Source organism: Danio rerio, chromosome 13 (assembly GCF_052040795.2).
Source record: "Danio rerio strain M-AB ecotype USA chromosome 13, GRCz13ab, whole genome shotgun sequence".
In the NCBI taxonomy this organism is placed as follows: domain Eukaryota; kingdom Metazoa; phylum Chordata; class Actinopteri; order Cypriniformes; family Danionidae; genus Danio; species Danio rerio.
The window spans coordinates 35,980,744-35,997,500 of NC_141033.1; the positions used below are offsets into that span (position 1 = coordinate 35,980,744).

General features: G+C 34.0%; 1 protein-coding gene across 2 annotated transcripts in view; it reads left to right on the forward strand.

The window, feature by feature from the left end:
• The first annotated feature begins 5,913 nt into the window (after positions 1-5,913).
• The window catches only part of brf1a (BRF1 general transcription factor IIIB subunit a), an 81,832-nt gene continuing 70,988 nt past the window's right edge, over positions 5,914-16,757 (forward strand). Inside the window, exons 1-3 of one of the 2 annotated variants that reach the window (XM_087277546.1) lie at positions 5,914-6,085; positions 11,131-11,324; positions 13,420-13,500. In XM_087277546.1, the coding sequence (XP_087133672.1) occupies positions 11,147-11,324; positions 13,420-13,500 (259 nt within the window). In that variant the 5' untranslated portion in view covers positions 5,914-6,085; positions 11,131-11,146. 2 annotated transcript variants of the gene reach the window in all.

Here is a 16,757-nt window from a genome sequence, read left to right on the forward strand (position 1 = left end):
TGAAATGTTTTATTAGTTGTTTCATCCAAGTAATCTTGAAGCCCCTTGAAAGTTTGTTTTTTAGCCAATAAATGTTAATGAATGTAATTTAAAAAGCTTCAGACTAATTCTTATCAGAACTACTGATGTAGGAATACATTTGGCATTTGAAGTATTGACTCAAACATTCTTAAACTTTACCCCTACATGGGGCGTATACACTGTAAACCCGCTGTTGTCATTACTAAAGATATTAAGTTAATAAAACTTTACTATACTTAAAATGCCCAGTTTAGGCATCAAAACTTTAACAGGTTAAACTTACTCATATTAGGCAGCAAAAAACTTAATATTTTAAGTTCTCTGAACGTAGCATTTTAATTTCTTTAAACGATTCATCATGTCTGTTTGAAATGATTAGTTGCGTTGACGGCAGTGGTGTAGTGGTTAGTGCGTCGGCACATGCACTCCGGTGCTTACGGCGACCCAAGTTCGATTCCTGCATCTTGGACCTGCTGATCCTTCCCCTCTCTCTGATCCCCATGCTTTCCTGTCAATACTCTATACTGTCCTGTCCATTAAAGCTGAACACTAAAAAAAAAAAGATTGGTTGCGCTAGAAATTCTGCCTTGACATCTGTGCTGATTGGTCGATATATGTTATGTGACACAAGGTGATGATTTTGCTTGTGACCTGAACCCATCTGACAAAAGAGAAAAGTTACATTATGCTTATATACATTTTTCTTAATTGATATGCACACAGGGGTGACATGGTGGAGCAGTGGTTAGCACTGCCGTCTTACAGCAAGAAGGTAATAATTACTATAAGACTAGAAGGTACTAGAAGAACTAGTTTTAGTCTCTGCTGGGTCAGTTGGCATTTCTGTGTGGAGTGTGCATGTTCTCCCTGTGTTGGCATGGGTTTTCCAAAGACGTGCAATAGGTGAATTGCATAAACTAAATTGTCCATAGTGTATGTCCTGGTCCTCCAGGTTGGAGGTTGAGTGTTGGGCTAACAACCCACTAAAAATAAGATGTTACAAAACACCAACATGGTGTGGCTAAATATCAACTTAGATACAAACAGCCTTGGGAGTAAGTAAAAAATACATAAGCTGAAAAATTTTGAACTTTAGTCTATTGGCCATTTAAGTCATTTAAATGTTTAATGTTGTACTTCAACATTTAAGCTATCTGTAATTAAACATTTAAGTTAATTTAACGGAGAGACCACATTTGGTCAACTCAATTAATTGAGTTGACAATTTCCCATTACCCAAACGAACTGAGGGAATCAATTTCCTCAAATAATTAGAGTAATCTCAATTTATTAGGGTTTACAATGTAGGCCATCAACAAGTTTTCACCAGACATCTTGGTCCTGTGTCAATTTTTCCATCTGCCCCCATGAAAGTTTTATCCTCTTCTTCTTTGCCTCCATAACACAGTGATCGGTGGTTCTCTGTCTGTCCCTCTTCCCTTATTGTGAGTTCCAGATGTGGGACTATTCTGTAATACTGTCTGCAGGCCTGTAAAGGATCTGTCCAATGCACGCATGCATGTCCAGTGTTTTATTAAGGGTGTCATCTTTCACTGATAAGTGTTTTATCCAGAGTCACAGGAAGAAATGAATGAAAACCTGCGTCTTCTTCTTTATGGTGGTGGTGGCAACTCTCCAAGTCCCGGCTTCATACAGTAATACCAGTTTCACCATGGTGTTGAAAACCCAGATCTTGGTGTTGATAGCAATCTGCCAGATGTTCTTTATTTGAACTAAAGCTGTGATTGCGTTGTCTGTCCACAAATCTGTCTATTACTCTGCATGTAGGGGAAACAACCCACTTCCTCTAGCACCTACTCACAATATTGAGCTTTTTCTGGCTGTGTTAATCTTTAAAACCTTGAATTTTTCTCTACTGAATTTAGCCTCAAGATTGCAGAAGCTTTTATTATAATGTTGGTCCTTTTCTGTGTGAGCAAGAGAAGGGCCAGGTCATCAGCAAGTCAAAACCATCCAAATGATTTCATAATGTCTACTGGATGCCATTTTGCTTCAGTGTTGTGGATGACATCAAAATCCAGTTATTACCAGCAGGAACAGAAATGGAGCTAATAAACATCCTTGCCTCACTCCTGTACTTACACTTTCCAGCTTGCTGGGTTTGTGACTTTATGGATTTGTTCTTCAGTGTTTGGATTTTCAGCAGTGAAATTTAAACCACACTAAACTGAACTAAATTGAACTTCAACTCTGAAAACTGGACTGACACAGTTTCAATTGACTATAACTTCTATGTTAAGCTACATTAACACAATACATTGTAAAAGCAATACAACAAATAACTTTAAACTTTAAATGAATTAAAAAGGAAGGATTTTCCTAACCCTTGGCTGGGTAAAACATGGACAAGCCCAACACTGTTTTTTATTACAGCACATTTATGTTACATTTTTGACCCAACTGTTGGGTTCGTCTGTATATTTGACCCATTGTTGGGTTAAAGGGATAGTTCATACAAAAATAAAAATTCTGTCATCATTTACACTCCCTTCTGTTGCTCCAAACTTTCTTGGTTATTTTTTATCCTGTTGAACACAAAGTAAGAAAGTTGGAAACCTATAACCAATAACTTCCGTGTATTTTTGTGTTCCCACTGGATTTCAATGGTTACACTTTTCCAGCATTATTCAAAATAACATCTTTAGTGTTCAATTGAATAAAAAAAAAAAAACTCCTCAAGGTTTTGATCACTTGAGGGTGAGTGATTAGTGAGTACATTTTCATTTTTAGGTGAACTTCTGAAATCTGAAAAGCTGAAATCTGATATTTAGTGGTGAACTTGAGTGAACTATCTGACAACCTGATATTTTTGAATGTAATAAAGGCACTGTGTCGGTATCAAGCACTGATCATGCATTACCTTCCTTTATGATGTCTGGCTTGTTGATCTTGTATGAAAAAATTACGAATTGTTGTGAGATTGTGTTGGTTTAATCTGGTTCTTCGTCTTTTTTAGGGGCAGTTTGATAAACATTCCTTCTCTTCTTCTTGGATCTTATTACATGGGGGAAAGAACAACTCTGCCCTGACTTCTGCATCCACCTTCAGCGCATCTGCTGGATGTTATTTATACAGTTATTAGAGGTTATTCACAATATGAGTGTTTAAGTTTTCATCCAAATAATGCAGATAGTCACAACTCTCAACTTAATTAGGCTCAGACAAATTAGTTGACCAAGCAATTAAGTCACAGTGAAATACCTTGGTCCTTAGTAAAATAATACTAATAAAGCCTTGTGTGAGCGCACACTTAGACAAGATTGAACAAAAAGTTACACACACACACACACAATATTTTTTTAATTTGGACTGTTACTGACAACTATTTTTTTAAACTAAATCCAAGAAAAGTAACATCAACTGCATTGAAATGAAAATACAATAACAAATATTTAGGAAAGAAGAAAAGGAGAAAAAAAACTTTCCAAATCCTCAATTATTAAGCAAAAGATTATCATAAGTTTTAAGAAACTATTGTCATTCTTTTTATTATTATTAATGTGCTTATAGATTCAATATTGAAATAAGTTTCAGTAAGAAAACTATTAAATCTAGAAAAATACTTTTTTGTGTATAAAAATTTACAGTGTAATACAAAAGATTTACAATAAGATTGAGAGCTTGATCATTACACGAGAAATACAGAAAAATATATTTTATTGACCATTTAAAATCATATTTAAAGAAGAACAATACATAAAAAATAATGTTCCAAAGAATTTTAATGTGAATGCAAGAATAAGCGAAATAAAGTCACCTCATGTATATTGAAAGTACACGAATTAGATATATCAAAATAATTAGCGCTTTGGGAATTTGTACACTTTTAGAAATAAAGGTACACGAGCTGTCACTGGGGTGGTACCTTTCCAAATGGTGCAAATTGGTACCTAAAAGGTCCATTTTAATACTGCAAGGGTACATATTAGTACCTAAAAAAACAAAAGTGTTTCTTTTAAAATTTGTAGGTAAATATATACTTTTGAGGTACCAATATGGACCCTTCAAGTACAAATGTGTACCTTTTAAAAAGGTATCACCCCAGTGACAGCATGCGTACCTTTATTTCTGAGAGCGTAGGATAAACATTATGTATAATCTTAAAATGTATTTCTCTTATTTAGTTGAATATGCTAAACTTTTCAGGTCCATTGAATGCCGTCAGAAAAATTGGTCCTGGAAAATGTACATCTTGGGGAGGTATATACAGAGTAATATAACAATCGTCTTACATGTCTTCTATCAAATTTTTGTTTTTATCAAAAAAGGACACTCCACCATAAAGGTTTAGGTTGTTTTTCTCTCATTAAAGTAACATTTTAAATAAGTGCACATAATTTGGTGACAAACTCTTTATAACACAATTGAAGGATTTGACTGGCAGATGAAAATTATAGAATGTCATAAATTCTTCATATTCCAGAATATTGCCATAATTTTTAAATAGGTCTAAAACAAAAACAATTACTCTTTTAAACCCCCTATCAATAAAAAAGAGATTTCCCACAAATTAAGACAGTAGTTATTCCAAAGAATTTCTTTGTGTGGGGAAAAATTATGTACGTAACACAATTTCCAGGCAAGTAAAACTTGTGAAAGTTAGAAAGGGAAATTGGCAATTCAGAAGGATGAAATTACATTTTAAAAGAAAGTCTAAGCCACCTAATTTATCAAATATAACATTGGGAAAATATATTAAATCGAGTTAATAAAACAGAGACATCTTTCTAACAGATTAATTCTAAATGAGCTAATTTAAACCTCCAATCCACCGTCTGAGCGCCTGTTAGATAAGACTGATTTCCTAATTCTATGGGATTTATTCTTCCATATAAAATTCAATAACACTTTATTTACATCATCAGCAACTTTGTCACGGACAAAAAGAGACACAGGATAAACACAACGAGACAGCCCTTCAGCTTTGGATATAGGTTACCTGCCATAAATGGATAAGTCATGTTGAAGCCATGAATTAAAGATAATTCTAGTTTTTGAAATTTTAGGTGAAAAATTCAGATTTTGACGAGATTATTTATCTTCAGTAGGGAAAATCCCCAGGTACTTCACACAATCTTTCACAGGTATGTTGTGTATCAAAGATTGCAGTGTATCAGAGACAAAAAAAAAAAAAAAAAAAAATCACACTTTGTAAGATTTAAATATAAACCTGGGGCTTAAGAAAAAGATTAAATAATACTACGGCTTAAAGGAATTTCAGTTTGATCTTTAAGAAATAAAGTGGTATCAACAGCAAGCTGAGAAATTTTAATTATTTGTCAAACAAAAGAATTTGTCAAAAATTTTTAATGTTGTAAGATGTTAAGTGATAATTTAACGGCTAAAAGAAAAAAAAGGGAAATGGGGCAGCCTTGGTACACACCTCTATAACAACTAAAACGTTTAAGTGGTTTCCAGATGAACCAAAACTTTATAATGAGTTAATGTCATTATAAAGCATTTTCACCATATTAACAAAGTTATTCCAAAAACCATAAGTTCTGAGAGAGTTAAATAAAAATTATTGTATATTATTATATATGTTATGCTCTAATGAATGTACTGACAACAAAGTTGCACTCTACGTTTACAAATTACGTCAGCGTGATGAGACAGCGTTTAAACCATGTCATCAGACAGGGAAAACAGCCAAGATTTAACAAGCTACCGAATCCTATATGTCCTTTATTTACAATATGTCGTAACAATTGTTCTGTAAAAGTCAAGTTCGAAAGAACAATAGCGTTTCCGATACCGTGTCATAGTTTCGCACAATATGTTATAATAAACGTGTGCCTTTGTCCCCCCTTTCACGTTCACAATGGTATGAGCCGGTCGCACGCTGACTGGAAACATGTGGCTGTTTTTGATAGTGGAGCGGAATGCCCAGTGTAGCGGCTTGTCATGCAGAGAAACACGTCCGTTTTTTTGGTAAATTAATCAGTGTTACCGTCTGTTAAATAACGGAAATTGGGGAGGTTCACGGTTGTTATCTCGACAAACGAAGCTGGAAGGCCTTTTACGGGCTCTCTGGAGCAGACAGGTAAAGCCTGAGGTCGTATATCTTAACTGCTCGAGATACTTACTTCTGCTTTTTAATCTTAATAATACATTAACCGATATCGATAAGGGTAACCAGTAGATTTTGGGGAATTCCAGATTTGCTTGTAAAGTAAGCAGATTGCCACGTTGTAACCTGGATGTAACAGGGCGTTGACAGTAATTAGAAGTTATCAACATATGTTGACTCTCAGGAGTTCATGATCTGATTCGTTTCCCATCTGTCCTGGAGTTTAAACTCAAAATGTGTCAAAATGCAACGTGGGCTTGTCGGAGACGCAGTTTGTTTTGAAGCCTCAGAGTGGCGCTGTTGCAGAACATTTATGAGTTCAGTGATTTTCTTGAGGTTTTATTCAGTGATGCCAAATGCTATTTAGAGATTCACACAACACTGCATTTTAAAAACCCAAGATTTTTCTAAATTTTGAATGTTGAGGAATATTATATATGATGAGCAGGGGCGCAACTGCACATTTACTGAGGGGTATGCGATTTCAAGTTTTGCGCCCCCCTTAACCACTCCAAAATGCCTAATGTATCAATATGATATTTAATAAATTTATAAAAACATGTATATGGTATAAAAATGGATCTTTATAGGATTAATAAACATCTCAGTTCCAAAAAATGTGAAAATTCTGAATATTTGTTCATGTGTCAGTTTAAACCAGGGTTAAGAATCATTATAATCAAATATATAAAATTTATATAGGGGAATTTTTTAATCAAAATATTATTTTCTATTTTGTCTGAAACATATTCAGTAGGCCCACACGGAATCTGCGTGCGCAGAAATCAGCAGTTTTCTACAGATTTTTAGCCCATCATTGAGTCTATGTATTTAATTGTGTAAATGTGTGTACATTTATATTTACTCAGTTTTTAAATTCATTTCACTAATATTATTGTAATATAATAATAGTAATATTAAAATGTTCATATGATTTATTTACAGTTGGTAAAGTAGTATTTTCTGCCTTTTAGTAGAAACATTAATAGATATATGAGAGACTTGCTTTGTTTACCAAATAAGTGGATCTAATTTGATTTGCATTGTAAATGTTAAATAAAATTGAAGATATAATATTTTATTCCATATTATATATATATATATATATATATATATATATATATATATATATATATATATATATATATATATATATATATATATATATAGTTTTTATCTGTTTTTAGTTATGATAATCCTAAGATCATTCCGCAGATTTTTTACAAAAGTCCCAGCAGAAATAGCAAAAATATTTAGCAGATTCTGTCTGGCCATAATATTTAGGTATGTACTTTTAAACACACATTTTGTTATTACTCTAATAATTATATTACTCTAAGTTATTACTCTTATAACTTTTGATTAATAACAGTTTATTTTGATAAAACTTTTACATAAACTTTACACTTGGATGTGTGACTGCATGTTATTGTTTTAAATGAATTTGAATTAAAACGTGTGTGCCAACGAATGCAATTCATACCAATAAACCCTCTTGCTTTTGCAAAATTAATTCTACCACATTTTACCATTCTATCTGCTCTTCTGTGTGTGTATTTTTCCGCATTTCTCCTACATTTGTAATGTTTATGTGAAAAGTGAAAGTTGTAGCTACACAGAGCCGATCTCATGTGATATAATTGCAAGAACTGTTTAAGAGAAGTAAGCTTTCGCATTATTTTGGAATGACAGCACGATGAAATTGATGTAAAAACGGCCGCATTCACGTCTTTTCCAGTAAAGCTTTATGCGTCTATTGCCGCTCTTATGCAGCCTCTGAATCAGTATAACGGTGCTGAGTGACGGACGCGCTACATAGTGATAAAGACGGCTTCTATACACGCGATTTGAAGATGCATGAAAGCGGATACTTTGAGATTCAAGTTTGTGAACAGACAAACACACTTAATAATATGTAAGCAGATTCAAGTTTGTGAACAGACAAACACACTTAATAATATGTAAGCATGTTTTGTTTTAAATACAACTAATATTATGTTAAATTAGCATAAACAAAACTAATTGTCATTGCATTTATGTTAAGTAAAAGCCCATGCAGAGACTGAGTGGGGATAATGAATAATTTATTATATGGCAGCCCGTCACTCCCAAAAACATTAGAAGTTGATTAAAAGTATGGTAATAATAGTGTGGGTTAAGCTTACCAATCCCTTATCATCCAATTTGTCATGGCAGTTTTCATTTTTAAGCATTGTTTGTTCTTTTTGTTTTCTATTTCGCGCTCCATGTCTCTTTACTCTTCTCTCCATTTTGAACATGTGACTGTAACCGAGCAACGGATCAATCAAAAGGTCAACGAAGAGGGAGGAGTGGTATAATTTTGTATTCAATAAAATACAATTGTATATTCATATAAAATGCAGGATAAACATTTTTTTTCAACCAAAAATATGTATTTATTTTGTTTAATATGTATAATAACATGCATAATTTCAAAAATAGTTTTGGCACAATGGCGCCCCCCATGTGTGGCGCCCCTATGCACCGCATACACTGCATACCCCCTTTTTGCGCCACTGATGATGAGTCCTTTCTCAAATCAATCACAGCTGTACATTTTAAAGTGAATGCAAGTTAAGTTTAACTGTGAACATTTTAAGTGTGATATATGATAAATGTTGTTTCCGAAAATAGTTTTCTTATTATTGTTACTGAATTAGTAACTAAAATGATTAAAATTTGTTTTAATGGTTCTAAATGTAAAGTTGATGACAAAAATATTTGACACCAACCACTAGCCAGCCTGGTGAAAAGGGTGGTTCTTTTTTCTCTCAAAAAGTGGACCTTTTTGCAATTATTTGCCTCGTTTTCTATTGAATTATGAAATTTTAATAATGCATTTCATTGACATTTTAAACACTATTCTGAATTAGCTTGTCGCATGGTTATCATAACCACACTTTTTGACTATATTTTCCAAAATAGTATTCAATTCAATTTTAATATGGATCACTTTTAGTACTTCACAGCTTTTTATTGCTCATTTTATGTTTCAACAATAAGGCCCATCATTTACAATAAAAGTTTCTTGTAAAATGTTTTCTCCATTAAAAAACAATACAGTAGCGAAATATTACTTCTCTTATGTCAGATTGTGTGTTTTTTTGCACAGTTGGATGTTGAACTCATGAAAAAAATTGTTAGCATTGGCCAAACTGATTAGCAGAAGTCAAATTGAAGCAGAAGCCAACAGAGGATTCTGCTTGGTCTTAAAGTCTTTTTTGACGGGCTATTTATACTATTTATAATGGCATAGCAGTCAAAATTTGACAAATAAGCTCATGTCAGTGAGGGGTGGGTCTTCCGAACCACCCAAATCACCCGAATCCCCCTGGCTATGGGCCTGACCCCTTTAAGCAATACATAATTTCTTTTTTATTTTTTAATAATAATTTTTTAGGGGTTTTCACCTTTATTTTTGAAAGGACAGTAGAGAATAGACAGGAAAGCATGGGGAGCAGAGAGAGGGGAAGGATCGGCATATGACCGCGAGGCAGAATTGAACCCGGGTCGCCACGAGCATCGGAGTGCATGTGTCGACGCACTAACCACTACACCACTGGCGCCGACAGCAATACATATTTTCTAAAAGCTCATTTAAAATACAATTTTAAAGACATAGCTAGGGTAACTAGGCAAGTAAGGTTAATTTGGGTTAAGTTAGGTTAGTTTGGACAGCAGTGATTTGTTCTGTAGCTGAACAAAATCGAAACACACATTTTTAAAGGGGCAATAATATTGACATTAGTCGTTATTTATTTATTTATTTATTTATTTATTTATTTTTATTCCTGACAAACTAAAAAAAAAATAAGATCCAGAAACAAACAAAAGTGCTTTGGGGTAATTAATCTGCCTGTGGTATTTGAACAAGGGTTTTTTAAAGGTGTACAAAAAAAAAACATCAATCATAAGTGGAAAAAAGTGAACAAGAACGATGATGCATAGTACGTTTTTCTTCTTTTCCCAAGTTTGTAATTAGAAGTTATATCCATGTCAGTAAAGGTTTTTTAACTTATTTACTTAGTTTTCGAGTGCCTCAGACTGATAATTGTTTTTGTATGAAACAAAGATGACTTTTTCCATAAGGAAAATATAATAGGAAAAACTGTGAAACATCCCTTGTGAAGTGCAAACGCCCAAATTTGTCCAATGTCCCTTTGAAACTAAAAGCAACAAACTCCATGAAATTAGTCCTTATGTTGGTAAAAGGAACCTCTCTAAAACCTTTTTACCCGCTGTAGTATCGGTCACTCCTGCTTGACACACAAGTTTTTAACACTTGGAGAAGTTTCTTCCACATAGCATTAAACACAAACAAATATACAAACAAACTTGTCAAATAATTTGAGAAGAGTATAAACGGAGGTCGGAGCCTCCTCCAAGTGGGTGGGCCTTCGAGCTCCAAGTGGGCTGTACAAACCTGGAGATTTTATTTATAATAATTACTGTATGTTATATAATATATGATATAATAGTTTCACAGGTGCGATTAATAATTTGTCTTTAATTGTATATATTCCCCCTTCTTTAGTTAGGTCTGTTGTCATACAAGTTGTTGAATTCTGTATTGGTTCAGTCAAAAAGAAATAAAGGTTTTTGAGGAAAACATGCAGGATTTGTTCCATAAAGTTGACTACTATGGCGCTTGGTAATGTGAACAACCAAACTGCAGTTTCATAGGGCTCTACACCATCCTAGCCTTGTCACAAGACCTGTACCTAGAAAACGATCACTTTATCAAGAGCAACCCCTTTATTCTTTATAAAAAATTTACTTAAATGGACTTTTTGACTTAAAAATAAAAGAGATTAACATGAAATGGAGTGATTAAACATTTGAATTCTGTAAGTAAATTAAAGCTTTACTCTAAAATGTGCCACTGACAACTATGAAGAATGCTATTAACCTCTTATGTAGCTCTGGCAATGTTCACTATATGTTCTCTGATGAGTTTTTACATACTTCTAGAGCTCATTCCCTGTGTTGTGTGTAAGCTGACTGATCGTGAGCATGGGGCGGTGCAAGACCTGCGGTGGGACAGACATCGATGTGGACCAGGCTCGGGGTGTTGCGGTGTGCATGGGCTGTGGCTCTGTGCTGGAGGACAACATCATCGTCTCTGAGGTCACCTTTGTGGAGAGTGGCGGCGGCGGATCGTCAGCTGTTGGCCAGTTCGTCGCTGGCGATGGTGAGCAATTCATTCATTATCATTGTACTCTTAAAAGTGAGTGCAATATAGGGCCTGCACGATATTGGAAAAATCTGATTATTTTTCTGGGATACAGTTTCACAAAATGGTTTGATTAGGTCTATTTAACAGTTTTCTGGGGACAAATATAAACAGTATTTAGGTATAGAAACTGGTTAATCACAATGCAAAATATGTGCTTACTCTCTCGTTTGTAGTCCAAATATCAAAAGAATTCTTAATCAAGTAAAAATATTGTTTTGTTTTTACCTTCAGAAGAAGTAAGTCAAAAACAAGGGTTTTTCCTTAGAACAAGCTACATTTTCTGCTAATGGAGTTAGTAAAATAATCTTGTTTTCGCTTTGAAATGTGGATATTTGGACTAGAAATCAGCCAAAAATGAATTGAAGAATTGTTTTTTGCATAAATTCTGTATGAATGTGTTGTAAAAAAAAATAAATGAGTGAAAAGAAGAGAGAACCCAGTCCAGGAGACTCGAAACAAGCAGAATTCCTTCATTGAGACGTGTTGGTTAATCTGCAGTCATACAGTGTCTTTAAGATGTCCATGTGTCTGCAAGAGCCTACTAGAGGTCCGCAGTCTGCAAGTTCTTTCACGAGTCTGTCTCAAGTCTCACACAAGTCTGACTTAAGACAAAGATTTCATGTCTATATTGTGTTCTTAGGAGGAGGGGATATGGCTAAACAAAGCATGCAAATTAAGAGTTGGAGTCAACCTGGCATAGGTTTTAAAAAACGGCCCAGCTACTGACCACACAAGTTAATCAACATAGGGTTTCTGTAGCATAAAAGCAACACCCGAAGACAAAGACAGAGTCATTTAAAGCATTTGCATCACTGGCTTAGCCTGTAGTCAGAAAGATAAAGGTTAAATGTCCCTGCTAGCTGGCATGTCAATGAAATGAGATAATTAAAAAACTAAAGAATATAACTTTTCAGTTATGCGTAGATTATTGTTAATTTGAAATTAGATGAGATAAATTTATATTTCCACAAATGCAATGCAAACACCTCCAAACATCATGTTGTTAAACTAATGTTTTAAACTCTCTTAAAATACTGAGTCAGATGCAGGCTTTAAAAGCACATGCAAATGCTAAACCTTCACTCTGTTATAGTAAAACTCAACAGTGATTCTATAAATCACGTGTTCTGTGGCTCCCAATCAACTAATATTCAGACTCCACATTGCATATCTTGCGATGTGACTGTTGCGGAAGCACACATTGCGAAATTGCTACTGAAATAATATAATTGTGCAGCTCTAACACAATATATAAATAAAAAATATATAATAAGTTTTTACAGTACATTTAAGTTGTGGGAATAAATGTCAAATCGGTAGTATAGGGTCACCTAAATCTATAATATCTATATCTAATTTCTTTGTCAGTTGTCACCATGTGAGATCTTTTCTATGCTTTGACAATCTGCTTCTGTTTTTATCCATCTTATTTGGCAATGTTGAAATAAGCTAATATGTACTGCTAATATGTTAGACTTCAGATTCATTTGTTACTATTGGTTAAATGACTAGTAGTAACAAGTCAAACTGCTTAAACTACATTATCAGAATAAAAATTTTATCAAACTGCATTAGAAATAAAATATTATGTTAAGGTAATGTTATAAAAATACCAGTTTGCAACATCCGTCAGCATAATAAAACTAAATTGAAGTTAATGAAACCACAAGCCTCAATGTAATAAAGTTACAATTGCCTTGAAAAATAAGCTGGATAGTACAGGGATTTAAATGAATTTATTTGGTCAACATTAGTATTAGTAAATTAGTTTTCTTAGTTTAATTCATATAAAAAAATTCTTCTAAAAAGTGTTAAAAATTTGTGTATAGCATAGTAGTATGATAAATCATTTTTTTTTTTTTGTAAATTGCAATGCTGTTCCTCTTCAAAGTTTATTTGTATATGAGAGCATGTATTTTGTTTTGATCTGCAGTACTGTCTACGAACAGCAGATGGCGATAGCGCCTTGCATTTTAACTACAATGTGCTGCAATGAGAAGTTGTATGGTAAATCAAACTGTCATTATACATATATGTATTTTTTTTGTAGCATCTGGAAATGTGCCTTCACTGGGAGGAAATTTCCAAACTAGTGTCGGGAGAGAGTCCAGAGCTGCCACTCTGCAGAATGGTGAGCATTCATAAACTATATGCCAGCAATGAATTTATATGCTCTTCATAAAGCCTACATTTACTCTTCATGTAAAAAATAGAGACTTAATTCACAGAAATGACCTTTCAGAAGATTATGGAAAAAGTATCTTATGCTCACCAAGACGTTTAATTAATCTAAAAAATATAAAGCAAGGAACATTGTGATGTATTAATACAATTTAAAATAACATGTTTCTATTTTAATATATTTTAAAAAGTCATTTATACTTATAATGTCCAAACTGAAGTTCAGTGTCTCATGCTTCTTTATAAGCACTCTGATATGCTCATTTGCGACTCAAAAAGTCTTTTTTTATTAATTGTTGAATGTTGAAGACAATGCTACTTGTTATTTTTTGTGGAAACTAGTTATATTTTAAAAACAGTTTTTATGAAGCATATTAAAAGTTCAAAATTATAATTTATATTAATTTCATTATTTTTAAGTATCATTATCATTTCATTTTTAAGTATCAAAATTAGTTTAGGTCCCAATTTATGGTATTATCAAACCATCAACTACCACTATTAGCTTGATAAACAACTAAATAGCTGTTTAATAATAATTGGTAAACTAGAAGTTGGGTTTTGGTTTTGGGCAGAATTAGGGTTACTTTATAATACTTTATATATTGTAATACTTTCATACTTTATAGCTATTAATAAACAGTTAATATAATAATAATAGGCAGGTAATAAGTACGGAAGTCTTAAGAGGCCATGCATTCATAAATTGTTGCATACATGTATAAATTAGATTTTGAAGAATGATGAAGATCCTGCTCTTTACTTAATGCGTCCTTTCTACAAGTTATTTACAATTACTTTAAAAAAAAAAGTGAATTCCTGAAAATAATGCTGCTGTATGCGTGTCTATGACATCTTCTTAGAAATATCAGAGAAAAAAAAAGTCAAAAACTTCAGAAATCAACTTTTGTTATATAAAAATAACGAGAGAAATAAGTTGTGATCATGTAACAACTATTGATATGTCAAGATCACAAGAAATTAAGAAAAATATAATAACGCATGACCTCATGAAGGACTTTCGTAAAATAAGCCATTTGTTAATAACAAGAACTGTGAGCTAAACTTGTTACAGAATTTTGAAAGGATCAAATATTAGCGTTTAACTTAAAGGAGTGGTCCACTATGATATTATATGTTAAACTTTAGTTGATGTGTAATGTAGCTATGTAAACATAAACACCATCTCTGAATGTAATACACTGAAAGTTCAATGCAAAGAGAGACATTAGCTTTTACAGAGATAGTTTAGCAAAGCCTTTAGTAAACAAAGTTTAGGGACTACAAAAAGATACATCCGGGCTAGTGAGATCACAAATGCTTCAGGTTACACGCATTTACGGTGCACATATACCCCGCTCAGCAAAGGGGCGTGGCCAGAGTCGCTGTAATGTTATAGCAAAGAAAGTTAAAATGCTGTCCAAAAGTTGCTATTTTCACAGAGCTTCTTCTGTTTCTGTATTTGACCTGCCAAAGAACACGACACAAAGAGAGAAGTGCTTACAATTTAATTTTAATTATGTTCCAGAGAATTATAAAAAATGTATAGCTAGCATTTGACAAAGGACAGCTTCCAGAATCTCTCCCAGTTCAGTGCTGGAATCAGCTTAAAACTCCTCCAACCACAATAGACAAAGCTGTGAATTGTGAGCCACGACTTGTAAGTATTTTTATTTATTAAAATTGATCAACTGCATGCACAGTGTCTAGCATTAACGGTGTGTTGTAGCGAGGATGTAAACAACGGGAAATGCTGTTGGGCAATTGGACAATTGGTATCGGTTTAGTAATAATCATAACCGGTTATTACTGACGTCATTTACCTTATATGCGCTCTGTCGCGAGGGAGGCGATCGTGAGTATTTACAGCGCATTCAATTCTTAAAACTCATAAACTGTGCACAATTTCACTGTGTGTGTTTGCTGGATCAGTCTTTCACTGACATATACAACAATAGCCCTTATTTCACTGAGATCGAGAGAGTGAAAGTAGCCTACTCCATTTCTCTCTCTTTCTCTCTCTCTCGCTCTGTCTCTCTCTCTCTCTTTCTCACACACACACAGTGGCCCATTTGACCTGCTGGAGTGGCTTTTCTTCTCTTCTCGGCTGTTTTACAGCGTTACTTTTGCATACAGAAACGAGCGCGTGTCTGCAGAGTTTTCTCCACCGTGTCTATCATACATTAGCTGTGATCGCCGCTGCCGCCTGCCGCACATCAGTGTCACTCATCTGTGAAGAGCGCAGCGCACAAGAGCCGATCGCAACCGTTTTTTTGAGGGTGTGACCAATCAAAGGGGTGTAAGAGAACTAGACAAGGATCAGAAATTGAGCTGGATATTTATATTTGTTTATATTATTTGCTAAATGCTCGTTTTGTTTAAAATTACAGTTTATATATCTGACTGTTTGTATTAAATGACAAAATTGTATTACAAATAGTATATAAATATAAATATATTCATACATTTTAATACAAGAAATGCTGCTGTGAAGAAAATATAAAACTGTGTATGAAAAGCACCGTCAATGCACCGTGGTGCACCAAAATATCGAATTGAACCAAATCGATGGCATGATAATCGTAACCGAACCGAACCGTGAGACTAGTGTAGGTTCACAGCTCTATTGCTTATTCTGAATATATGTGAAAGACACTTGTCAGATCTTATTTTAGAGAGCAGGTGTGAAGTTCAGCTGTGTCCTCTGTGTCATTTTCTGCCTGATTCAGGCTCAAACTCATACAGCTTCTCTGACTGATGGTATGTACACAGCACAAAAGCTTGTGCTTGTAGCGGCATGACACTTCCTGGTGACGTGGAGCTGATCTGCGAATCAAAGCACATTTATGTTAGCTGACCAGTCAGAGCCTCTTGTATATATAATTTATGATTAAAAGCAAGTATCTGTCAATAGCATCTCTCATTATTAGATGGTGCTGTTTTACTGACAGTTCTCATTTTGAACAGTATTGTGAGTGTTTGAGATGTCCATATAATGTTCGGTTCCCTTAAACTACTCGATTGTGCAAGATGGTTCTTCTGTATATGCAATGTGTGTTCCTTAGAAAACAGGGGATTCTTTTCAAGCTGTGGGCTTGTGTAATGTGGTTGCAAGTTAAGCGTGTGAGGTTGGTTTCAGCCAGATGGTAATGGTTGTTTTTGAAAGAGGCTTATTAAGCCTGAGAAGTCAGAAGGTGTGGTGGGTTT